The 25,814-nt window shown below is 39.4% G+C and overlaps 1 protein-coding gene across 1 annotated transcript; it reads right to left on the reverse strand.

The window, feature by feature from the left end:
• Nucleotides 1-5,210: 5,210 nt before the first annotated feature.
• phex (phosphate regulating endopeptidase homolog, X-linked) lies at nt 5,211-25,693 on the reverse strand. Its single transcript, XM_085467976.1, has 22 exons — nt 25,266-25,693; nt 21,492-21,548; nt 21,199-21,360; nt 20,137-20,220; nt 19,599-19,825; nt 18,488-18,556; nt 17,502-17,618; nt 17,204-17,287; nt 16,508-16,650; nt 15,847-15,940; nt 14,881-15,009; nt 14,525-14,626; nt 11,593-11,670; nt 11,366-11,469; nt 10,982-11,040; nt 10,725-10,779; nt 9,172-9,239; nt 8,963-9,093; nt 8,679-8,744; nt 8,381-8,485; nt 7,368-7,444; nt 5,211-7,282 (listed from the first exon to the last, which is right to left on the reverse strand). Exons 1-22 carry the CDS (start codon nt 25,387-25,389, stop codon nt 7,180-7,182), a joined length of 2,238 nt encoding a protein of 745 aa, XP_085324102.1. The 5' UTR covers nt 25,390-25,693; the 3' UTR covers nt 5,211-7,179.
• Nucleotides 25,694-25,814: the final 121 nt, after the last annotated feature.

The raw sequence follows: 25,814 nt of genomic DNA on the forward strand, positions 1-25,814 counted from the left end.
GTGGGAAGATATGCGTGCCAGAATGGGACGCAGCAGATCTACCCACTTCTAAAAACAAATGACTAATCATGTTCAATCTTTTAAACAGCCATAACAGCAATTAGTATAGACTCTGATTGACAGCTCTTTCAATTTACATCTACCAAATCTGCAGATTGTGGGTGTTAACAGGTGCTCGGTGGTGTTCAGATGAATTTTACATTTCAACCCAAAAGAGGCTGGAGATGGTCTGAAAGAAGTAAGTCTAATTAAAGTGTTTTAAAAAATGACTATCTGCAGTTAAAGTCATCTGAAAAATGTTGGCCCACTTTTCTTTAAAATGTTGCTTTTGTTCATCAGGATTTGATTAATTTATGCACAGCTTGACATTTAAGTTGGGTTGAAGTTTGGCTTGAGGTTTGGACTTTGGGTCATTAGAACACATTATGTTTGCTGCTGCTCTTAGGATCAAGACCCAGTCTGGACCAAGCTTTAGCTGTTGGACAGATTGCAACATTGTTCCAGAAGGGTTGTAGTTTTTTGTTGGTTGGTTTGTTTTTAGCTGCAGATTTTTTTCCTGGCAAGCCCTTCAAGAAAGCCAAACTTGTTCAGTCTTTGTTTTAATCGCAATGTTATAAACTTTAACCTATAATACGCTAATTGAGGCTTATAGAGTCTGAGATAGCTCTGGATTTTTCTGCTGTTTCTCTGAGCATTGCAGTCTGACCTTGGGGTGAATTTGCTGTCCACTCCTGGGAAGATTGGCAGTTATCTTGATTGTTTTCAACTTGTAAATAATCCTTCTCACTGTGGAATGATGGACTTCCGTTTCTCTGGAAATGAACTGATAACCCATCCCAGATGGGCATTAACAATGACTTCTTTAATATCATTTCTGATATTGTTCCTCCTTGACAGAAACCTGAAAAAACTGCCAGAATGTCTGCTTTTATAGAGGTGTTCACACTTGCTGATGATCAGTTAATCAAAGGCATCTGACTAGAAGCACTTAGATGCTACTAATCCTGTGTAAAAAAATATTTTTTTCACATGACTGAAAGTGATCAAACCTATTTTGGTGAACGATCTTCACAATGCAATTTACATGTATTGATTGAGCCCTTTGGGGGACCGTAAAAAGGGGGAACTATTGATAAGTGCCACAAATTCACTGTCCAACCAACCAAATATGCCTCTAGGAACAGACTGTATATGAAAGATGGATGTAGCTTTAGTTTGGTGGGAAGATGACCTTAAACACTACTACAAACAATAAACCCAGATCTCATGAGTTTATGCCCTATGCTGCTTATCCCACATCACATTCAGTATAATATGATGAGCTTATATAAATTATGGTCCTTAATAGAGTAAAAAAGGAGGATAAAGTAGGGTTTTCTTTAGGCCGGGTCAATTGTGCGATTGAGATTGGGTGAAAAATCATCTGCAGACTCATTCTGCAGAGTCATCCTTTGTGAGTCACAGCTAGTTTCAAAACACCACAAAGGGTCCTGTGAAAACACTCAGCTTGAGGCTTCACAACAGGACTTCACTAACCAGTGGGTGATGGCTGCGTCAGTCTCGTGGTTACTCCAGGATAAATAACTAATCTGTTCAAAATTAAACTTCTTGATGCAGAACAAAAGTTTCTGACTCTTTACATTTTAAATAACATTTTAAATTAGAAATCTTCGTGAAAGTGATGTTTAAAATTTTAAGACACCATACTATTAACGGCGGTTTCTGCTCATCAAGCACAGCGTCTCTGTCTTCATTTAAATGTCTTCATTTTAATCATTTTCACTATCTCCATCTCCCTCTTTCAATCCATCTTTATCATATCCGCTATTTCTGTCTATCCAGTCGGAGCATCTTCTCGGTGGTCAGCAGCATCTGTAATTTCTAAATGTCATTTGGGCATTAGCTCATGAGGCCAGGCAGGATGCTGTAAATGGGGGTGATGGAAGAGGGAGGTCAAAGGGAGGTGCATGGGTGGAGAAATACAGTAGAGTCGTTTTCATGGCCTCTTAGAGACTCAAAGATTTGATTACAGTTACCGGACAGAAACAGAGAAGATTGATGCAGACGGATGCAGATAAAAGGCGTATCACATGATCACGCTGCTTCTCTTCATGATTGCAGTAGAAAAGGGCAGAACAAAATGATTGAGACAGGTGATCATAAATTTAATAAGAAACACTGGAAGAGGCCCAGTGATTTCAGCAGTGTCTGAAAAAAATCCACTTGGCTCAAAGGTCAGAGTGTAATATCTTAGAAGAGCTATTTTCATCTATCAGAAAGAGAGTTTAATCTGTACATCAAACAAAAAACGGCCCCAGGTTTTCCCTGCCCTCTGCTGGACACGTTTTAGCTCAGCAGGGAAAAAAACTGTCATTTTTGTAACCTTTGCTATCAGTTCCACTTAGGGAGAATGTAGTAAACAACAAAGGGAAGGTGTTTGTTTGCCAGCCTAGACATCAGACCGTGGCTGAGCCTCTGGCAGCAGAAAAGCTGATGTTGTGCTAAGAGACATCCACTCAAAAGCCTTTTGCTGTTCAGTTTGACAAATCAGGAGGGCTGATTACCATGCTCAATAAGAATGGATCAAATCTGCATATTGTGACATAGCAATTTTCTTCAACTTTAGCTGAGAATCTTCAAATTTGAGACAATACTGTTCACATACTATTACTAGAATCTATTCACAATGGGCAAAATGGTACCATAGCTGTATGATGAAACCAACCTCTTCAGAACCATCTAGACGGGAAGGACTGACAGTTATTTTGTACCTGGAGTGCAGGATGAGTCAACAAAATCACTGACTATAATAGGAGCACAGATACATAAACATCAGAAGAGCCCGGCTTTCAGAATGTAAATGTTTATGAGGGCAAATGTTTGACAAAAGGAAGCTAATAATGACATCAAACAAAGCACAGCTGTGCTTTGTTATGAAGGCAATAAATGCATTTTCTGTGGTGAAAAATACACAGGAACTCAATTATCTATCCATTCATTTTCTTCTGCTTATCCAGATCCGGGTTATGGATGGGCTGGAGCCTATCCCAGATGTTCTAGGGACACAGACGTGGTACACACTGGACACGTTGCCAATCTACTGCAGCTTACTGATACAACTTATGCAAACTCAGCATTTCATTAGGACGAGCATAGAACTTAAAAATATTTTAAAAATTATGACATATAAAAATATGTAGAGGTTACAATTTCTTTTTACCTTTCACTTCAATTTTCCTTTACTCTGTGGAACCTGCAGAAGTAAAGAAAATAGAAGTAAAAAATCTTACAAATTAGATGCTTTCATAGACAGTACATTGCCTCTTTTTCAGTGGTTCTTGGGGTCAATGTGTCAGTTGATTTACTCAAGTGTGCAGATTAGTGTGGTAGTGTTTAACAAAGGTAGCCTCCAGGTGACAAATCAGTGGTTTAATCACCCTAGATGTCATTTTTACACTGGCCACTAAAGTAGATTTATCACAAGTCAGTGATGTAATGGCACCAAGTCAGGTATGGGCTTATTACTCATAACTGCTCGACAAACACTGAGAGAGTCAAGCAGGGGTGATTGTGCTCTCTTACGTACTGGATAAAAGCGACCAACAGAGCTCAGAGCTTCTCTAATCACAAATATAGGTAAAACAACTGGAGAATCAAAAACCCAATCTCAAAAATTAGTCTTTGTATAGCTAAGTTTAGTCTAGCTATCATCAAAATATCTATTTGACAGCTAACCTGGGCTTTCTGAGCTGCATAACACAACTCTAACAGTTATCGTGAACACAGCTAATAGTTGAAATCACTTAGCTCTTTGGAGTCCATGTAAGATTTATTTATTAAAAAATAAATACATCAATAAAATAATCTATAACTATCTTATAACAATTAGTCTTATAATTAGGGCAAAGCACCTGAACCTTTTTGTGCAGCCTTGTGAACCATCTGATTGAACAAAATCTTTTCAAGAGGGATACTTACATTTTACACAAGCTGGCAAAAAGTCAGTTAGCTCAGTGTTTCCCAACCACTGTGCCGCGGCACATAGGTGTGCTGTGAGAAATGATCAGGTGTGCCGTGAAAGACTATCGGGTTTCACCTGGCAAAACAATTACATTCTCTTCCACTAGAGGGCAGTGCAATTTCTTGCTCCAATTAAATGGGTTGCCAACTGCCGGTAAAACAGAAGAAGGCGAAAAAGAAATTACATAGTCATGGTGGGAGTGAAACAATGCAGCGCATAATAGCAATATGAAAAGAAAAAGTACTCAATCTGACCTGGGTCCTGGAGAAAATTCCTACCCGGATGAATTTCCTAGCATGAGTAGTAAAAGGTATATTGGGGACAAATCAAGCCAATTCCGCTATGCCTGGTGCACGGGGAAATATTATCAGTAGCCTATGCTTTTTGTGACATTTCTGTTTGTGCCGTGTGATTTTTCTAATGTGAAATAGTTTTGAAGACAAAAGGGAGACAAAAGTTTTCTACTGCTTCACTTTAATGGATTTTGTCATGATGTTTTTCTGTATACAAAAGTTGAGATGTCTTAATCTATAAAATCAACTCAAATGTCGAGTCCAAATACTTGACAGGGCACGAGGAGACAAGCAACAATAAAAGAAATAAAAAGTAAAAATGTCCGTTGTTTGTTCTGATTCTTGTGTAGCACATCGGTAATCGAAACTTCCATTAAGTTAGAAGACAAGAATGCCTGCCAGGTGCTTGATGCATTATATTGCTCGTAAAAGCATCTCACTTACTTCCTACCTTTGTCTCTTAATCATCTAAACACCTCCCAGCACACACACACATGCACATACATACACACACACTAAGAGACAGACTGGAGCAGTGGACTGTTTTTCTAATTGGTGTGAATTGATGAGACTGCCGCTGGTGTTGCCACAGATACAAATCATTAATGTTACCCCCTGCTGGATACCACAAGACTACACAGCACCTCCTGTAACACAGAACAAGTTGCCATGGGAACTGTTGACATAAATGAATGGGATGTGATGTGGTGTAAGTGTGTGTAATAGCGAGTCCGGAGGAAAATCAATAAATGGACATGCTTTCAATCTCTTTATGTCTTTTGTCCACCATCCATCAGCACCCTCCACCCACTGCTCACTACATCACTCTGGCTCTCTCTCTTGTTCGCACACATATTTTTTTTGTCTCTTCTTATCAATCACGGCAAAATTGGAGGTACAGTGTAATGTCTCAGACGTTTTATTGGAACCTAAAAAACAAAACAAAACTGAAGACCAGAATCAGTGGACCATTATGACGACATACAAATTTATAATTACAATGAAACGTTTGTCACATATTAACTTACAAAAACATTCGAAGAAAAACAGAAGACATAATAATAATAATGAAAAAAGGAAGACAAAGACCTGTAATGATATACACTGGTTTCAATCTAATCATTTCTACAGTGGATATCGTACTACTAAAATACTGACAGTAAAGTTACAGGACTAGGGCTTGCCCATTGATCACAAATTTCAAATTGATGTTATTTACAAGTTAATCCAGTTTTATATTATTTTGAATTAAGTATCATATTTTTTTCTTTTAGTCCTGATCCTATGAAAAACAGTTTTTTTTTGTGTGTGTAGCACTCCCTTTCTAACCAATTTAATAGACACTTTAAAAAAAATCTGTAAAAATACAGCACAATGTACTATTTTAAAGTACGAAAATTTATTAGGAATTTAGTCATTCTTTGTTTTACCATTTGTAGTTTACATAAACAAACAAAGAAACAAAGAAAAAACAGACAATGTACTGGCAGAAAATTAACAGCACATTCTTTGTTTTGTTTGTTTGTTTGTTCTTTATTTACATTTTTTACAGTGTAGAGACCGCCATCAACTGTTCTCCAGATCAGAAATACCAGTTTTTCCCTACTAACCAGTTGTTGGCAGGGAGGATTACCAACAGGTCTCAACAGCTGTATAATTGGCACAGAATCAAACATTAGCACTACTGTTTGGCAGTAACAGTAAAAAAAAGTTTTACAGAAATTTTAAAAACTCAAATAATTAATATTTGTTTCATGATTTTAATCGGTAGATTTAATTCTAGAATGATAAGTGTAATTTCACTACAGATTTCTTTATTAAAAACAAAATGCTAAATAAAGAAAAAGACCAGCAGGCTGATACAAAGTCAACAAATCACAGCCAAATCATTACAACAGATACTTCTTTCCCATTTTCTGACGAAATATTTAAACTATGCATCATACAGTATTCCTGTTATTCCCAAGAAACATCATTTTGTGGTGTGAATGCACCTGAGCGGTACAGTCCACTGACGGAGACACAAAGACAAATGAGAACGCATGCTGCAGTTTGAGTGCTTGTAATTCTGTAAGTTCATTTGCCTCGGGCTGAACTGCAGTGCAATGAATATAAATGTCTGACACAAGATTGAAACAAAGCAAAACAGAAGGCAAGACTGTCAAAGGAAAATCTGGGCCCACACACACACTCACACACACTCAAATTCCAACTCACAGACAAAGTACCTGATCTAGTTTGCTAGATGTTACATTAAGATCACTTTGCTTCTATAATACTGGTTTTCAAAATAAAATAATATTAAGTAACATAACTTTACTTAAAGAGCTAATCTTTGGTGTACAGTGTTCAGAATTTGGGCTGCTGACAAATAAATGCGAGCTGAGCTGATATATCTGTATCCTACAGTCACAAAAAACAACCTGGGATATATTTTTGTAATCAGTAGAAAAGTTCTCATCGTTGTACATTTACATTACATAAATTCTCAGAAGAAATGCAGTTCATGTAAATGCAGTGCTTTTATTTAGCTGCATGTACAGCACATATAGCTGTGTTGTTGTAATGTCACAAAAACATGTTTGTCTCCAACCCTGTAACTGTGGTCCTTTATAAGAATCTTCAACCTTAATTTATGTGACATAAGGAAGAAAGATGACTGTAAAAAGTTAAATTTTTCTTGTTAGCCAATTGAAAGTGGTTTCAGGTCAAAGATCCACACTAACCCAAACGCTGTGTATGTATTAGTGTGTTTCAGTGAGAACAACTCTACTTCATTTTAATGTTGTTCCCTTATAATGTAAACTATGTTGGATAAATCCAGCATTATCAGCCTTTTCAGGGATATCACGCTGAGGTCAAAGGTTACCACACCCGGCAGGATTGTGCTCCTCTGTTCATAATCGACGACTCGGAACACTTGAATGCTTTCCGAAATTCCTCGTAGTTACTCATCGCTCCAATAACTCTGCAGGACATGAGTGACGATAAAGGTCAGGTTGGAGGGGTTCTTGCTATGTGTGTCCATGTGTGTGTCTGTGTGCGGGCTTCACCTGTATTTTGGTGGACTGTGAGCTCCACTTTGGATCTGCTCCCTGGCCGCTTCTGGTCTGTATGTGTTACATCTCACCTGCGCATTACAAACACACCGATTAAATGCTTTGCTAGATACTCAAAATTACGTATGCGTATTCAGAAGTTTCTGACTTAACATGTGCCACTGCATGCAATATTACAATAAAAATCCAAAAGGAAAACTTCTGTCTAGCATTCCATTTGAGGCCATTCCATTTCATTATTTCCACAGACAGGAATGCATTTGAATGCAAAATCACACATGCATGCTTCTATAAATGCAATAATTCTGAGTAGCCAGACATGTTCCACACATGGAAACAGTAAAACACGATGACATCCTGTTTGGCTAGACAGCATGAAAGGGGAACAAATAACTCTAACAGCTCAACAAGAGCAGTACCCAAGATGTGGAACACAGCATGAAAGCCCTGTGATAGATTTTCAAACCTTTCTCATCTCTATGGTTTTGATAGCATTAGAAATAGATATGTTCAACTATATTTTACATTTGTTTCAGTAAATGACAGCGTGAGAGGAGCAACATTGCCTCCTACTGACACTTTTAGGAATTACAAGAACCGACTCTTTAAATTTGCATAAAACTGTAGTTAAGAAATGAAGGACATCAGGGATGTGTCCACAAGGGGGCCATGGGAAATACAATTGGATTCTCCAGCATGGATAGAACCAGCTATAGAAGGTTACTGAGTACATTTACTCAAGTACTTCACTGAAGTACAATTTTAATGTATATACTATTTTTATGTAATCCACTTTAATGGTTTATATGGTTTGGTTTATATTCAACCATTATGTTAAAGTGCCCAAACATTACATTTCCCATAGGAAAATGCCCAAATATTACCTGTCTATCATCACTTTACTATGCAGACCTGCAAATCAACTGAAGGTCTTCAGATCTAACACACACTGGCAGAAAAACTGCATTTAGAGCGTAGTGAAAAACAGTGTGCAAAAGTGTCTTTACATGTGCATAGCTCAAGAAGAACAGTTGGTTGTTGTTCAGTGCAACTCCAGGCAGCAGAGGCTCCTCCACACCACCTCTTCTCTCATCCACCCACCGCCTGTACGCCTACACAAGAACAGTGAAATAAACATTCTCTCATCTGGATTGCTTTACATGACGTCGTTAATTCTTCTTCATCATTTTTGCTAAGGGAACAAATTCCTTTAGGATTAGGAATTTTTTTTTAAAAAACAATAGCTCACAATGTCCGAAGTAGACAGCTCCTGTAGAAAACCATTTCTTAAATCATAGATCATACCCTGAATGCTTCTCTTATTCCTCCATTGTCTGCTATGTTTTCTGCCAGGGTCCTCTTACCCCGCACCTGCAGGGCAAAACATTTACAAAAGAGTAACAAAGGCAGTAATGCATCAGAAACATCTGAACTGAACAACAGTCTTTAGTTATTTCTTGACTTTGATAATTATCCAGTTATACACAGGCATTTTTTAGACAGTTTCTTAGAAAAGTGGTTTAAACTACATCTGCAGTTTTTTCTTCTTTTTTTAAATAAATTTTTGCACATTCAGACTGCTTCCTTACATTTAGGCCCGCCTCCTTCCAGTGATAACCATTATACTGGTTAATCATACACTGGGTCTTCTCATTGAAGGCCTCTATGGACGAGTTGCTCCACCACTGTTCAAGATTGCCATTTTTGTCATACTTGCGACCTGTTCAGACCACATAATTCATTATTATTCAATCGCAAATGTTATATTTTGAAATCATTATTAGCAAACATTATTTACCGTTATTGTCAAAGCCGTGCGTTAGCTCATGTCCAACTATTACCCCGATGGCACCGTAACTTAAAGATCTGTAAATTGAAGGAAAACAACACAGATTTTAGTGTGGCACAAGTCAACGTCTTGTGGAATTTCAAGAGAGGATTAGATTCTATCAGTGGTGCTCGATCAGGAGAAGTATGTAAAAATATTTAAACCAACCTCAAACAGAATTCTGTCATAATTATTCTGGTTTCACTGTATCCATTCTTTAAATGATTGACATCTTGAGGCTGCAGCCTCTGTCTTTGGAAGCACATTTGACTCTGCTTGACTATGATTCCATTGGAATGTGCATTGTGGATAAACCTCTGGTTTTTGATGGGAGACTGAGGGAGACTAGCAATGCTAAACAAGTTGCTGCTGGCTCTGCGTTCAAGGCTCTGAACACAGTTAACAGTTGCAGACTTCACCAATACTTTCAGATTAGCATGCACGAGAGCTGTCTATACTGAGTGTATCATCTTTAGACAGCTGTTTTGTTTAATACGCTACCTTATTTCTTCATTAATAATTTGAATCTTCCTGTAGATCTTGACAGTGCACAGGCCTTTTAATTTAGCTATAATGGTCCTTTAGAACAATTACAAGTATATAATTGAGTACCAAGTAGAATATATTTAAATATTTAAACCAACCTCAAACATAAACAGCAGTAATATTGCTTTTTACCAATCAAATTTACATAACAATACTACAGCTTTATGTACAGTGTGGCATATTAAGTGTGTTATTACTTCTACTAAATGTTCTTAAATGTTCCTCCGGCACAGATCATTGTCACCTAAGAGCAAATATTTTTTTTATGATAACTATAAAAGTAATAACATTTAATAATTCTTCAGCCAGCAAGAAGTGCACAAAGGGGAAGATGACCACACAGAGTGCTGCAAGATGCATAACATGCAACACTAAATCATGAAACGGTTGTTTCATAGTCTGAAACAACAATTTGTCTTGTTAAACAGTGGAAGATAATTTCTTTTTGTTTGTCATTGTCTCTGCTTGAGCTTTTGTAAAAGTCGTCACACACCACTGGATCCTATCATACATAAACTGTGTGCAGTTATTTTTCTATTAGCGGCCAAGCTAAAGAGTATTAAAACTGACAGCTAGCAGGCAGTTAATGAGCTACTTTCTTCATTCAGTACCTTTTAGTTTAATGATGTAAAGTATCACTCAGAGAACAAAACACCAGGAAGAGGAAAGAACACAATAAAAAGAAAGCAATAGAAGCTTTGGAAGCCAGCACCATTCCAGCTGGGCAGATTGTTACATAGCTTGTCATCCAGTCTCAGATATGGTAAAAAAAAAAAAAAAAAAAAAAGAAGAAGCATGGACAAATGTTACTGTGCTGTGGGAAATTGCTTTACAAAATAAAATCAAGCTGTCAAGCCAATGTTTAATATAGGACAGTTTATAGATCTGTTGAGAACAATAATGCTGCCCAGGCTGTGGTTCTCTAATAGGAGGTTTTTCTTTTAAAATAAAGTCAGCTCTTGGGTGGGATGACTCACCTTGGATACTCTTTTCCCCAGAAAAAGGGTTTTTGAAGCTCTCCAGCAGGAAATCCTAAACAAGAAGACCAAAAATAATTTTTCTTTTTGTGTATCTTTAGTTCTTTCCAAACAGGATATTTTACTGCATAAGGTCAAGGCTTTTCAATCTTATGTTTGCTAACAAAAATGGAAATCCCAGAATTGGTGCTTTGATCTGTCTGGTAAGGACTTAACTGAGTGATTAAAAAACAAAATGTAATGAATGTATATCTTACTGATTTGATTTGTGGATGAACTATAGAAGGCGTTCACGGTTGTTGGGTTTGTAAACCACCTGAAACACAAACACACATTAGGCATTAATAAGGACATAAAACCATATCCTGATTATAAACGATCGCTGGAGCTTCAAGAAAGGCAAGAAAGGAAGTGCCTCCTTCTTTCCAGTGGCCAACAGGGGGCGACTCCTGTTGCTGTATCCCTAATTTCAAGTCTCATTTAATACATCACCATGTCTATTTTATATATTATAATGCCCATTAGAGTCAAAAAGCAGTAAAGCTGCATATACTTTAGGACGGACCTAATGTCAACATGTATCTCCTTATCAAACGGATGATGTCACAGTGCCTAATTAAGTATTCACACTTGCCACTCACTCTGTGCGTGGGACGCTCTTTCGTAGCCAGGAGAGATCGGATTGAGCGATGAACTTCAGTGTCTGCATCACGTTGCCGTAGTAGTCATTCTCTTTTAACTCTAGCTGAAGCAGACACAAACACATTACACATTACTTCTAAATAGCAACATTCCTCCATTTTCAGAATGAAAAGGGAAAAAAACATTGCAGGAACATGATGCTGGTGCTGTGCTAATTTAAACAGACCTGCTTCAAATCTTCATTGAGGTAGGTGTCATTCAAAATAAATTCTGGGTAGCCAACCTTAGCCAGGACTGCATGTGCCTATAGAGAGAGATAAGAGAATTTAAATAAAATCTAAATTAAACATAAAAAGGTGTGTCAGACTCTCAGTCAAACTTAATTGGCAGTGAGTGCAAATATAAGTTTGAATGAGTAAGTTTAAATGATATTAAAGTAATAAAAAGAGAGCACTGTGAGAGTCATAGGCTAAAGTGTCTTCACAGAAACATTGCCGGGCCCCTACAGCAAAATCCTTTTTAATTATGAAGGTCTATATGCTTGCCATAAAGTGGACCCAATTTCTTTAAATGGTTTCAGTATTGTAGCTTGAGCAAAGCTGGTGAATGATAAATAGCTCGGTTCAAGCTGAGAGGCATCAAAAACATTTTAACAGTGAGTGGAGCTGAAAACAATTGTGTTAGCAATAAGATCCTGGACACATTTGAGTCTGACTTTATGAAAACCTAAGATAATGTATTTTCTCTCAATCATTGCAGTTCCAGTGAGAACACATGAAAATTGCAATCAATGAGAATGTGACAATCCCTGTCAGCCAAAAGCTCACGCTGCTCTAAACACTCTTTTTTCACTCAGTTTGATGTCAGCAAGAGAAGATATCCTTTTATGGTCACAGCATAAAAGGCCCCGAACCACAGTTTGGTTGGGGGCAGTCAAGTAGAAGAAAGTTAAAAGTTAATAAAAGGAGACGTGGCTTCTAAGAGGGAAGAGATAAAAGGATGGATTAAAGCATCACTAACAAAGGCTTTTGAGCAGGAAGCAACCCCCCGGAAAGCACTGGTCACTAGGGGAAATTTGTATTCCTTGACTGACTGGTGAGTGGTTTGAGTCGCAAGGTGAAATCAGTCACAAAGAGTGTGCAGCACCAAAAACATCCTTGTAACTGCTTTGGGCACTAACAAATCAATGCTGTTGCCTGTAGGGAAGATGCTGACTTGTCCACAAAGACTTACCAACTGCTCGTTAAGTGGTAAAAATAAAAAATATTGAACATCATATATCTCTTTGTGACAAGTTTCACCTAGTGACTATCAACCACCTCCTTCAACCACTTGCCAACTGCTCAGGCAATAGTCATTTTTCTATGGTATTGCCAGGGGATTGTCCACGGGTCTCTGGCCCGTATGACTTATGCCTAAGAACCTCACCAAGGCTGACTATAAGATAAATAAGGATTATGGTGGATCACGTAAGAGACACTGTTGTTGGGTTGTTGAGTAAAGGACTTCTTCTTTTTTGCGTATAAATATTCTTTAGTGGTGCCAGTAAATACTAACAGATTTCCCGAACCGATAGAACAATGGTATCTGTTCTAGCTTGGCAGCTGTTTCCAGCTGCTGCAACTACAGTAAGGTCAGACTTTGTTTTAACGGTTAGATGTGACTAACACAGCTGTTCAGAGAGGGTGTTGTTTTCACTATTTAATGCACTGCTGTATTTCATTCAATTTGTTGGGCCAGTTTTGGATTAAACAGTTTGAAATTCACATCACCAATCCAAATATTTTTTAATATTACAGTTTTTTTTGGTTTTTTTTGGCCTGTCCCGTTTGGCTCTTTTGCCATCAGAATTGTTGTCTAAAGGCAAAGAAAGATGCCCAACGGATTTACTTTACCAAACTGACCATCCCAGCCTTGCCGTAATGGTCCATTTGATTCACCTTTTATTGTTTATTTTATTTTCACTTACTGAATACGGGACAGACTTGACTGGGGGAAAGAAGGGGAGAAAGAAAGAGGGAAAGAGAAACAGCTGAGAAGAGGGACGGGGGAGAAGGGCAAAAGACAAAAACCTACAGAACGGGCAGAGAAAAAAAATGCATATATCAATCACCTGGATCACCTGCTGAGAAAGAAAAAAGAAAGCAAGCAGAAGAGAACAAGAGTAATAGAATAAACAACATCACAATGATATATGGGAATATGACAGTAAATACTAAATATTAAACATTATTGTGCAGCACATAAGATCAACAGAACACAGTGTGCTTTGAGGTAGGAGCCAAAAAGGGTGTAGTTTGTGGGTGTGATCACCCGTGTGTACACCTGTGAGCATGGACGCGCTTGTTTTTTGTTTTTTAAAAGGTTCCTTCATGTAATGATCTGCTAGAGGGTGTGGGGGGGCCACAGCCCCGTCCTCCAGGGCGTGAAGCAGGTGTGGAGGAGATCAAAACTCCAGACATCCAGAGGCCCCCAGAACACAAGAGACCAAGGAAGACCAACAGAGGGGCAGCCGCGCCACTGTCCCAGAAAGAGCTGAGGAGAGTCCCAGATGAGGGCTCACTCAGCAGCCGCGGAGCAGAAGCCAGGGGGAGTTGCAGTGACGCGCCCGTGAGCTCCGCCGGCAGCCAGCTGCGCCTGAGTGACCGAGCCCCAGGCCGAGAGGCCGGGGGCACCCCACCTCCGAAGTGGCCCGAGCGAGCCCCAGGCTCCAGGCCCCGATAAGCGGCCGCCAAGGAGTGAGCCGGTGTGTACCTGGACGCCCATCCCCGGACACAAAGAACCACCAACGCACCGATGTCTGAGGGGGTCCGCCACTGGCAGGGGAAGTGGTGGTAGGGGGAGATAGGCCTCCAAACCTTGGAGGGCCTGAGATGTCCCCAGAGAGGTGGCGTCTGATACCCAACCTGACATATAGACACAGACATACAGGCACACACAGATACAAACATCCATTCCCACCCTCATGCTCTCATATGCACTTACTCCACACTCAACCAACGTGGAGACAGACATAAAGAGACGTTGTACACACGATCACACTCCCCAAGCGTACTCTACAAACCGGGTCTAGGTGCCCTCGCCCCTGGAGGGGGGAACTGCACCCAGACCCAGGTGGTGTTTACAGTTTAGATTAGAAAAGATGGAATAAACTGTGCCTTTTCCACAGCTCGCTTCTTGGTTAAATCATCCATCCAGTCATTCTCCTTCTCCAGCATGTCGATGAACGCCCAGCGGATGCCGTCGATCAGCTCCTCCATCTAAGAAACAAATCAAGTATGAAACAGAAGTTTAAATGTTCAGATTTTCAGACGCAAACCTAGAACGTTCTCACTTATAGCAAAGTGAGGCTGTTTATAAAAAATGCAAAAAGGCCCAGCATCATTGCCATCTAAACACAGACACACACACCTACAGTGATGCAGACATCACAGCTCAGCACTCATCTGTTACACAGCTACAGAAAACTCAAACAGCTGAGCCAGGCTTTAGGATATGATGGGAACACACACACCAGGTGTTTCTTGTCCTCCTGGAAGTGTGTGTTGACAAAAAGCCGGCCGGTGGCATAAACAAGTGAGTTCTCCACGTAGTTAACACACTTATCCCAGCGCGGGGTCAGAGAGGTGGTTCCTGTGGTTACCTAATGGGGGCGAGAGAGACGGAAATTCAAGGTGACATCGCTCCAAAAAAACAACTTCCACTGACAAGTTTCCATTAACGAGAGTGTTTAAGACCTCACGCTGAGTCACTTTAGTCGGGGAGGGGGGATGATTTGTTTAAAACATTTGAAGCTACCAACTGGTAAAATTAGAAAATCTTTCCCCAACTCACTAAGTACTGTGACAAGAATTTTGTGACCTAAAAACAGAGATTGAGAAAAGCTGAGAAACCTTCAAGTGTAGTTATTTAGGTTTAGGTGTAAAACATTTAAAAAGGGAAAAAAAGTGTACGTTAAGAGAATTATGAGCAGCTGCCGCTGCTAATGAAATGCACCCAATTAACTAATCATCAGCAAGTTTGAGCACCTTTATAAAAGCAGAGATTTTTGGCAGTTTTGTATGTCTGGAAGATTTTAGTGTGTTAGCACAATGGTGTTAGCCAAGGAGCAAGTACATCAGAAATGATCTCAGAGAAGCAACTGTTGGTGCCAGCCAATCTGGGAAGGGTTATAAGGTTATTTTCAAACAATTTAAAGTCTATCATTCTGCAGTGAGAAAGATTATTCACAAGTGGAAGACATTCAAGATAGCAGCCAGACTTCCAAGGAGTGAATGTCCTAATAAATTCACCCCGAGGTCAGACTTTTGCTCTGAGAAACTGTGAAAAACCCAAGAGCTACATCTGAGATTTAACAGGCCTCGGTTAGCACGCTAAATGTTAACATTCAAAATATTGCATTTCTTAAGCTTTTCTAAAATACAGTTGTTTTCAAAACATTCAAAAGTGATCATATATGGACATAGATTTGTGTACCGACCCGAGCGTAGTCAAGGTATCTGTAGAGGAAACGACGGCTCAGAGCGGTTATCCGGGAAAAGACTGTCCTCCACTGGACGTAGTTCGCTACCGTCCTGGAGAGCGAGAGACACGGGGACATTAATTCAATTCCTACATGTAATCTCATTATACACTGTAAAATACTTGTACTGAGCGACAGGTGCCCTCGAGCCCCAGTGTGGGCTCATGTCTGTGCCTGTGTGTTTACATTATATCTGTCCCTTATGAGGACTGGGTTGAGTTTATAGGGGAGTTGAATGTTTATCTCAGGTGCCAATTCTTCAATTTTTTGACACTACGAGAGTAGCTTTGCCTGATATACACTACATAATAATCCTTATTTTTCTTTTACAGAGCCTACTGCGCCCCTCACTGTTTTAGCTGCTCTTTCTTTAAAGCCATCCTGCCATTAAGCCAAGCATCTGAACTCTGAGGCTATGTAGCTTTTGCACCCTTTTATTGCCTATTGCTTGCAGATTTTGCATCTGCATTGCTGATGCACATAAACTGCCCGAGGCAGTTTTCTACACTATTTAGCTCGCATTGGGACCAAACAATTGTATTTATTAATAGGGTGTGTATGAAGAGTGTCTTTAAGCTATTGTGTCAACAAGGCACCACGATAGAAAGGGAGTCTGTACTGGGGATCGGTGGCCTCGATGAGCTTCACAAGTTCCTTGAAGTACTGTGGAACTCTGACGATGACAGGCTCAGAGGAGGAGATGGATCGATCCGGGTCACCTTTAGACTCCACCACAGTTTTTACGAAATTAAGCCAATCGAACTACAGCAATAGAGAGAGAGGGAGAAAGAGCACGAAAGGTCTTTAACACTATATAGAAATATGTAGTATATTCACCAAGCCAGCTACTTCAGTTTCTGTGCATCGCAACACCTGCACGCATTGTATTTTTTCAATTTCAGAGTTCAACTTCAACTTTTGTGAACTACATTTTTGTGCACAGGTAAATACAAAATATCAGCAGTCCTCGTTTCTAATTCGGTTTGTATAGAGGTTAAACATATCATGAAGCTTGTAGTTACATTTCAGACAAATCCAATAAAAGCAGTTTCCTTGACTTGCTGATTGAGTTTCTGCTCTCAGTAGCTACAAATTCACCATCAGAGCGGTACTGATCTTTCTTCTGACCTTGGAAACAAAACAGTCCACAAAAAAACAGGAATGTTTGGTACTATTGAAGAAAGCCCTGCTTGGTAGGAAGACTTCTCAGGAAAAACCGGACAAGGACATCGTGTACAACTTGGTTTTGAACCGGTCTCAACTGATGCTAAGGTTGATTTCTCTCTGGCGGTTTTTCTGCATTGTTTTAAAGTACCTGAGGTATTGAGCGCTGCAGTCGAGAGAGCGTGTATTTGTGGTACATGCTCTCGCTGGTGCGGTTTTCATAGGGAATCAGGATCTGCAGACACAGAGAGCAATTGTCATCAGCATGACTGATCCTAAATTTGTCCAAAAAACGATTTCCTGTTATACTGTTGGCGAAGCTGATGAATCAGCCGCCATATTTCACAGAGAATAATGTAGAGTTTTAATTAGCTTTGGAGCTACAGAGACCTATTTAATAATTTTCATACATTAAGCGGGATTATATTTATCTGACATGACGTCCTTACATGAGCCACTTTGGTCTCAAAGGCGAGAGCCTTTTCCATCTGGGTCAGAGCGTCTTTCTCTGGGGCGCCCAGCATGACGGCCACATCCACCATCAAACTGAGCAGCGCCGCACGATACTGGAGAGAGAGACAGAGAGACTTCATTCTTTCATTGCTCTGAGCTATCAGGCATCATCAGACATCAATCAAGCGCCTGCATCTGCACTCACATACCCTTGTGCTACTGTATCAGTATTCAGTGAAACGTATTTTTTTATTATTACCTTTTTTGAGGGAGAGACACACAGCAGCAGAAAAATCTTCAGTGGTTTAAAGGGACATTTATGTTCACAAATAGCTTCATGGTGACTGAAAAAGGGAATCCAATCTGTGTTGCTCGCTGATGATGTTTATAAAGCATTAGAAAGTTTAAATATTTGTGTGTTAAAGTTAGCAGATCAGATAAACTATTAATAAGAATGTTTCCATTTATCAGTGGTTCAGAAATATTTAAAGCCAGATCAGTACAAAAAAGAAACAATTAGAAACAATTAAAAAAAGAAAGTGATACAAGAGCGGTTTTATTCAAAAAGATTTTGTTATCCTTAAATTACATTTCTGCTATTTTAAGTTTTGCATGAATATCTTGAACTACTCTAAATTCAAAGGCTTGAACAGGTCTTCACTCATAAATGTTTAGATTTGAAGTTATAAGAAGGAATTCACAGTTATAGAGATTCTAAAAAGCCTTATTTGATATCTTCAATTCCATTTAAATTTATAGCTTCTAAAGGTGCTTTATGAGGTCTTTACAATCCCTTTTGAGTGAGAACTCTGTGACTGAGGTGAGGAAGAAATCTTTTTTTTAAAGGAAAACACAGAAGGGGACGTATTGAGTCTGAATAGAAACTCTTGTTCCGAAGAAAAGTCTTTTTTGCTACCACTCATCCAGGACGGAAAGTTTTGGTTAAAAGGTAAGATGGAAAAATGGCAAAGTGGAAACTCACCGCCTGGGCAGAGGAGGTGTTGGTGATGTAGTCTTCCCTGGAAGGCAGAGACAAGGATGCCTGATCGAGCTACATAAAGACAGAAAGTGCTGGTTAGCCTCTGCTGCTTTTTACACTGCTGTCTTTCAAAACAGTTCCAAGAGGTTTCAGATACATTATATTCTAGTGAAGCTAAGCTAGATACATAATAACTCACCTGGCTTTGAAACTTGGATCTGTTCGCATGACTGATTAGCTTTTAAATTCTGGTTGTATGTTCAAAAATATTGCTCTTATTCACTTTTCAATGTCATAATTTGGCACAGGGAGATTTCTTTTAATAAGAATAGCCTGTGCATGTACACATCATTCTTATAAAATAAAATAAAAATGATTGGCCCATTTGAACTGTTTTTGTGCCTTTTGATTGAGCACACGATTATTGATTATTACAAAAATGAAGTAAACAAAAATGAATAACAGCATTATTTTTTAATTTTCTTTGTTGAAAAGGTACTTATCCTGTCTGGTCTCACTTTCCCGTCTGGTCCCACAGTTTTTAACAATGAAAATTTCTAAACCTAAACTTTAAGTCCTTCTACAAAATTGGAACCAAATGCTGTATATAAAAGATGGATATAACACTGACCTTACAAACTGGTTTACAGAAATTGTTTTGGCCGTTGCCAACTTTGCAGGGTGGATCTAACTGAGAAATTGACACATAGTAGACACTTTCCAACCACAAGGACTAAACAGGACTATAACTTAAAAAATAAACATCTGTATAACTTTAGTACCAACTGTGATCATAGAGTATAATTGGGAAAAGATGAGTTTATGACAGATAAACAGAGTCATGTTGTCCTTAACTCATGGATTCTATAAAGAAGGCTTCTTTTTGCCTCGTTCGATTTATTTTCTTTCTTTCTTTTTAGATGTCCATCTTTTATATACAGTGTATGGGATTGTGGATTTTGTACTTCAGTACAAGCAACTAAAAAAATGGGATTAATGTAATTTGATAGTGAGATGAAATGGACTTCTTGAATCCAACAATGCAAGTGCAATACTATAAAAATGTGCTTTACAGTGGAGTTATGTGATGGGCTATGAAGGAAAAATGTCTGACCTTGATAATGTAGTGAGAGGAGTTTTTGTCATCAGGGGAGACGTACAGGCGAATCAGGACGCTCTTACTGTGCTGATTCCTCATCGCTGCCAGCGTCTTCAGGAGGCTCCACTGACTCTCTGACCACTGATATTCCCCACCGCGCCCGTCACCCACAACAGGCCACCGAAACTCTGGCTGTTTAAGTGTTCTCAGCATTGGTCTGGCATCCAGCTCCTCCAATAGAGCTTTGTACACAGACACACAACAAATGGTATACACAACTTTATTGATTTTTTTTGTACTCTTTTTACAGCTCATGTGGCTATTTTTTTAGCTTTGTGCTGCACCCATGTTTCTTATTGCTTTTCCATTACCCCAGATCTGTCGTGTGGATCAATAAAAGCTCATCCTACCTTATTTGTTTTCAGAGTCACTGTGTCTTTGTGTAAATGATTGACTTTGTAAGGACATTTAATTGTAGGGTTTGAATTTTGAGGGTCTCATATAAACAAAATCCCCACAAATCCACAGAGCAAACGTCTGTGTTGTGACTTACTTTCATTCAAACAGGAGCGGTACAGGCTCTTAGCTTTGGTCACTGCTTCAAGTTCGTCAGGGTCAGAAGGAGCTTGCAGTAATTCTGATGGAGCAAATTGGAGTCATCATTCAAAGAAACCTCTAATGCCCAGTCATCATCTCTGCTAGAGGCTAACCGCTCAGGGATACATTACCCGTCACTAGGATAACACACTTAGCCATATAGTCAGGATGCATAATGGCTGATGTTTAATGTAGAATTGAAAAAAAAGAATGTATGGATTAAAATGATGGTAAACCACCATTTACCATTTAAAATGATGACATGCTTGCTGTATTGATCTCCTTTTTTTAAATTTGATGTGAGCTTTGCAGTGTTGTTGGAGCACTATGCTATTTCAGTAGCGTACTCTGAAAGTAAGAGTCCAGTGAATGGAAACACTTAACCTTGTTCATGACCTTTAATGAAATTCCTATTAAGGAAAAAGGTTGCATCATTGTCTACTTCTGCCAGATGTTTCTTCCTGTTAAAAGGCTGTTTTTCCCTCTCACTTTCACCAAGCGCTTGCTCACAGGGAGTCACCTGTTTTCAAGGCACAATATAAAGCACCTTGAGGCAAATGTTGTTGTTTGGTGCTATATAAATAAAATTGCACTGAATTGAATATCTAGCACTATTCCTTTTCTGTTTTGTAATTCCAATATTTTCATTTATTATTATACTGGATCTTATTGTTATCTTCTGTCTGAAATAAGCCATTATAGGTCCTGTCTTGCTAAGCTACCTCTCCCTAAAAGAGCACTTTTTGCTGACTGGCTAACTTCCTGAATGCCGAGCAGCTCTGTGTGTGCTCTGTCTGTACCAGACGACCATATAAAGAAAACTGCAGCAATATCCCAAAAGTAGAAAAAAATTGAAAACTATTCAGAGCAGTCTGCAGCCAAGAATTTAGCTTAAAGGAAATACATTTACATTCAGTACGTGCATTTTACATCTATACTTCATTATTCCAAACTTCTGAAACTTTGTAAGAAAACCAAAATGCTTATTAGGACATCGATGAGGAATTTATTCTCAAACCTTTAAGTTGGATGTCAACATGCTGCCTAAGCCAGGGGTAGATGCCGTAAGAGGATGAATCTTCAGGAATTGGGTTCTCCTTCAGCCACCCACCACAAGAGAAAGCATAAAAATCCTCGCAGGGGTTTACAGATTGATCCATTTTACTTAGAATAGACCCCGCTACAGAGATAAAAAAAAAAAAACCACCTCCATCAATGACATTTAAGCATAAGGTACTTAGGTCACAATTAAGACAGTCCATATGTAACCCGCTAAACGTACAAGATGGACCGTTTAGCGCCTCTTCTCACCTGCTTCAATGCATTCTGGGGTCAGACAGAACTCCTCCTGACTGGATTTTTGAGACACTGAGGAAGAGGAAAAGAGTTGCTGGTGAAGTTTGAGAACTGAAGACATGCGCACAAACGTCGAACAAGTTCAGCTCTGCATCAGATTGGGGGAAGTTGAGACTTTCACAAGGCCGCACCTTGAGCAAAACCAGTTCTAGGGTCAAAAAATCAACTTTGACTCAAACAGTTATTGTTATTGTGTATTTGATGCATAAATGTCTCTTTGAAATTCTGCCTCATCTCACAAGATATCCTGAATGCAAGGATGAATTATTAGCAAATGTATAAGTTTGAAAATATTGTGCAAACTTGACTTTTCATGCTCTTTGTTGTAATGATATATATCATAAAAAATGCTCTAGAAAATGAACTCAACAGAAAGAAAATTACTATATTCTCAACCGTATAAACATACAGTCTACCCCTCCCTACGGGGGCTGTAAAACTTTGACTGCATGACTTCCACCTTGGAACACTGCACTACTATACTGAAGCATTATTACATATATTTCAGCCTCTGAATACTCCCCCACCAGTGATTATGCAATAATTACCCCAAAATGACAGTACTTATTGGAGAAGGATGTAGTCGAGGACATTTCTACTATCCACTCTTTAGGAAAAAGGGTCAAACCGAGATAAACAAGTAAAGCTGATACAGCTGCAGAGCGCTCAGACAGAGTAAATAGTCATGCTTGCCACACTCTTGAAAGATGCAATAAGTGTGACATTACTCGCTCGCTTTTGCGAAAGGCAATCAAAACACCACAAAACAAACAGAATAGGCACACCATTGTTTAAGCTACTTGCATTGTAACTGGAGGTTTACCCATTCACTTCCCTTCATAGAAGGTGAGCAAAAACCTGCCTTTCCAACCTCCTGGCAGAAACCGCTGTTATGTGATGTGGATCCGTGGACAGATTTAGAAACCAAATCCCCATTGTGAACGGATGAGTGGAGCGTTACGGTGCTGCGCCGCAATGTCTGACCTCTGAGGTCCACCAGCCTTGTTGCCTAGTTAGAGCTGCTTGTTGAGAGTTGTGGCCACTTTCAGAACAGCTTCAACCCTGCATGAACTGCTTGGCCTGGAACAAACTCAACAAGGCGCTCTCTCACCCAGAAGCCCATACACAGGGGTTTAAACACGCACACACACTCGCGACTGAGGCTCCAGTGTCACTGCTAAAACCAAACTTATGTCCATTACTGAGATACCAAACAAGCCACCAACACAAACATGCAGATACACAAGCACACATTTAAGACTCACACTCTTTAAACTCATTAAAAATATCTGGAAAAAAAAAATCAAAGCAGCATTCCTGTGTGTGGTCATTCACATGGATGGGGAAGGGGGGGGTTCTATTAGTGTGGGTGTGTGGGACTGCATACATGGGCTCGTAATGTAATTACACTTCAATGAAACCACAAGAATTCTGCCTTCCCTCAACAACTAAAAAAAAAAAAACAATACTTACTCTCGCACCCCTCCCTGCTACAGCATCCTCACAGCCATGCAACACTCACATTACTCAAATGTTCTCCTCAAAATCTTGAAGGCAGAGTTGCACATGAGTGATGCCAATCCAAACTATGAGCATAGCAGAAAGACTGGGAAAAAATGAGCATATAGCTAATCAGGCTCTCTTTAAAGTTCCTCTGGAGCCATGCTGCAATATTTCCTACAATGTAAAAACCACAACTTTCAAACAGCAGATAGACATATTTGTTCACTCCAGACAAAAGCAAGCTAGCTATTTGGTAAATGGGCTGATGTAGCGCACACATCATGCCTAAGTGCTTTTAACAGTCACACACTCACACTCCAGTAGGTGCATTGGGGGCATCTTGAGGTTAAATATCTTGCGGAAAGGTACTTTGAGGATCCGAGGATCAATCCACTTACTGTCTAATTAGTAGGCCACCCATTTTACCTCCTGAGCTACAGCTGCCCAGTATTTTTGCCCACTTCTAATATTTCTAAATATCAGAGTGAGCATGTTCTTATTCTCCAAACTGTTTCTTTTGAGCAAAAATTGAGAATTTGACCATTATAGAAATGCATATAATATAATACATATAAAAATCTATTTTTTTTTTATTATGAGTAGTAACTAATCTTACTGTTGAGAAAGAAGGTCCACATGTTCTGTGCAGAGGGAACTGACTGCATTGTTTCAACAGAAATAAAAAATGAATAAATAATAATGAATTGGAGAACAAACAATTTGGCTACATTCACACTGCAGGCGAAAGCGCATCAAATCAGACTTTTTTGACCCTATACGACCCATATCTGATCATGGTATGACAGTGTGAACGGCACAAATCTGATATTTTCAAATCCGATCTGGGTCACTTTCATATGTGGTACTGAATCCTATACATATCTGATGTTTTAGAAAGCGACTGCTGTTTGAACGGTCATGTCATTAAATCCGTCTTTTACATCACTGACACAAGACAGACGGCAATTATCAGCACCGGAGAAGACATCGCGAACGCTTCCTGGCCATCCAGTGAAACTGTTGGGAAGACTACGTTGGAGAAACGTGAACATTTTATTTGTACTGTATAATCTGCAGATTCTGACAGAAATTTCCAACTATCCTTTTAGGCCATTTGTAAATAACAAAGTAACTTTATAACTTAAAGCAAAATTGGGAAACGTAAAATCCGAAACAAGTCTTTATATTAAGGCCATCAGTCAAACAATACTGTTTGCTCTGGGTCTAAACAGAGCGCGTTGTGTGTGACGTTGTGTGTGACGTCGTCTTTTGCGCATGTGGGCCACTTTGAGGGTTCACACTAGAGCGCGTTTGCTGTCACATTTTATTTGTAGTGTGAACAAGCAGACAAAAAAATCGGATTTGATCAAAAAATCGGAATTGAGCGGTTAACCTTGAGCATTTAAGAGGTTAAGACCTGCAGTGTGAACGTAGTCAGGAGGAAACATCTGGAAAAGTCCAGCTAAGAGTGCATACAGCGCTCTTACACAGTCCCCAGACATGGATTAAACCTACTCCTAGAATAAAAGAACAGTCAAAGAAGCTCTCCAGCTCTAGGATTGTGTTAATCCATGGGGATCCATCAAAATAACAGCCCTCATAGTCAACCCATGTTTACCCACGCTTTATTGTCTTTTTAATTATATTTTATATATTCCCATGCAAGCGACAGGTGTTAAATATATTTGTTTAAACTCATCTTACTCCTTTTTGCCCCCTTTATTGCAGTGTTATGTGGATATGTGTGAGATCTAATCTAAAGCATGCAAATTACTGGTTTAGCACACCTACCAGCACCTACCATCTTTTACAGCACCAGCTTAAATTGATGTAAATAAATAACTTGCAAACCGTTACACATGTCCCTGCTAAAAAATACTACACTCTGCAGGAAGAGCTGTGAAAAACACATTCTTTTCTGTTCCACTAGTGTCCCGATTTGTGTCCCACTGTGCATTACGGAGAGCACAAAGTTGTGCGTGTGCAAGTGGGCGTGTATGAAACCTTACATGAACCTAAAATAGTTCTACACAAGTTACCCGCGAGACCTCCACAAAGACCTTTGCTCCCATTCGCATGGTCATGTGTTATTTACAGTCTGCATGTACTATAATCTGAGGACACCATGCATACATTCTCATATGTTGGATTCCTAACTAATTATAATGTAGGATAAGGAAAATGTGTGCATATATAAATATATGTGTGTGTTTGGGGTGGACTTACCTAGTATGAGAGCAAGAAGCAGAGCGGCGCAGAGTAACACACACATGGCCAGAGCTATCTTGTAGAGACGACTGCTATCCCTCTCGGGTTTAACCCCCCCGCCGCCTAAATGCTCCAGCTCCATGGTTTACTATATCACACACACAAACACACACACACACAGATAAAACACTACTCCTACAGTCTAAAAATCTTGAGAGGTGAAGTAGACATTAATCATCTAAATACTGGCAAAAAATAAATAAAAATCCCAAACTATAGAAAAATAGGCCCCAAAAGTCTAATATCTGGGCAAAAATTAAATGCCCAAAAGTCTTACAAACATCTCTGTAAAATTTCAGAGAATTTAAAATTTCCCTCAATTTAACAGCCCGAACTCGGATCAGTTTCCCAATCTGTCTTGCTCTCTCTGCTGCTCTCTGTCTATCTGCAGCTACTCAAACTTCACTCTGGCTCTTCAGACTGTTCCTCCCTCCATCCCTCCTCCTCTCCTCCAGCACTCCTCCCTGCCTTGCACCCACCCTCCCTTCTGTCCTTCCTCCTTCCCTG

This window comes from Copadichromis virginalis, linkage group LG9, assembly GCF_057382275.1.
Source record: "Copadichromis virginalis isolate Kocher_CV1m ecotype Utaka linkage group LG9, C_Virginalis_male_GT1.1, whole genome shotgun sequence".
Taxonomy (NCBI): Eukaryota; Metazoa; Chordata; class Actinopteri; order Cichliformes; family Cichlidae; genus Copadichromis; species Copadichromis virginalis.

Excerpts from the sequence above, each read along its gene's own strand:
- phex (XM_085467976.1), bottom strand. The coding sequence starts at position 25,389 with ATGGAGCTGGAGCATTTAGGCGGCGGGGGGGTTAAACCCGAGAGGGAT. Across the intron at positions 18,557-19,598 it reads CCTCTCACTACATTATCAAG|CTCGATCAGGCATCCTTGTC; the intron begins GTCAGACATTTT and ends GTCTTTATGTAG. Across the intron at positions 17,288-17,501 it reads TTGAGACCAAAGTGGCTCAT|ATCCTGATTCCCTATGAAAA; the intron begins GTAAGGACGTCA and ends CTGTGTCTGCAG.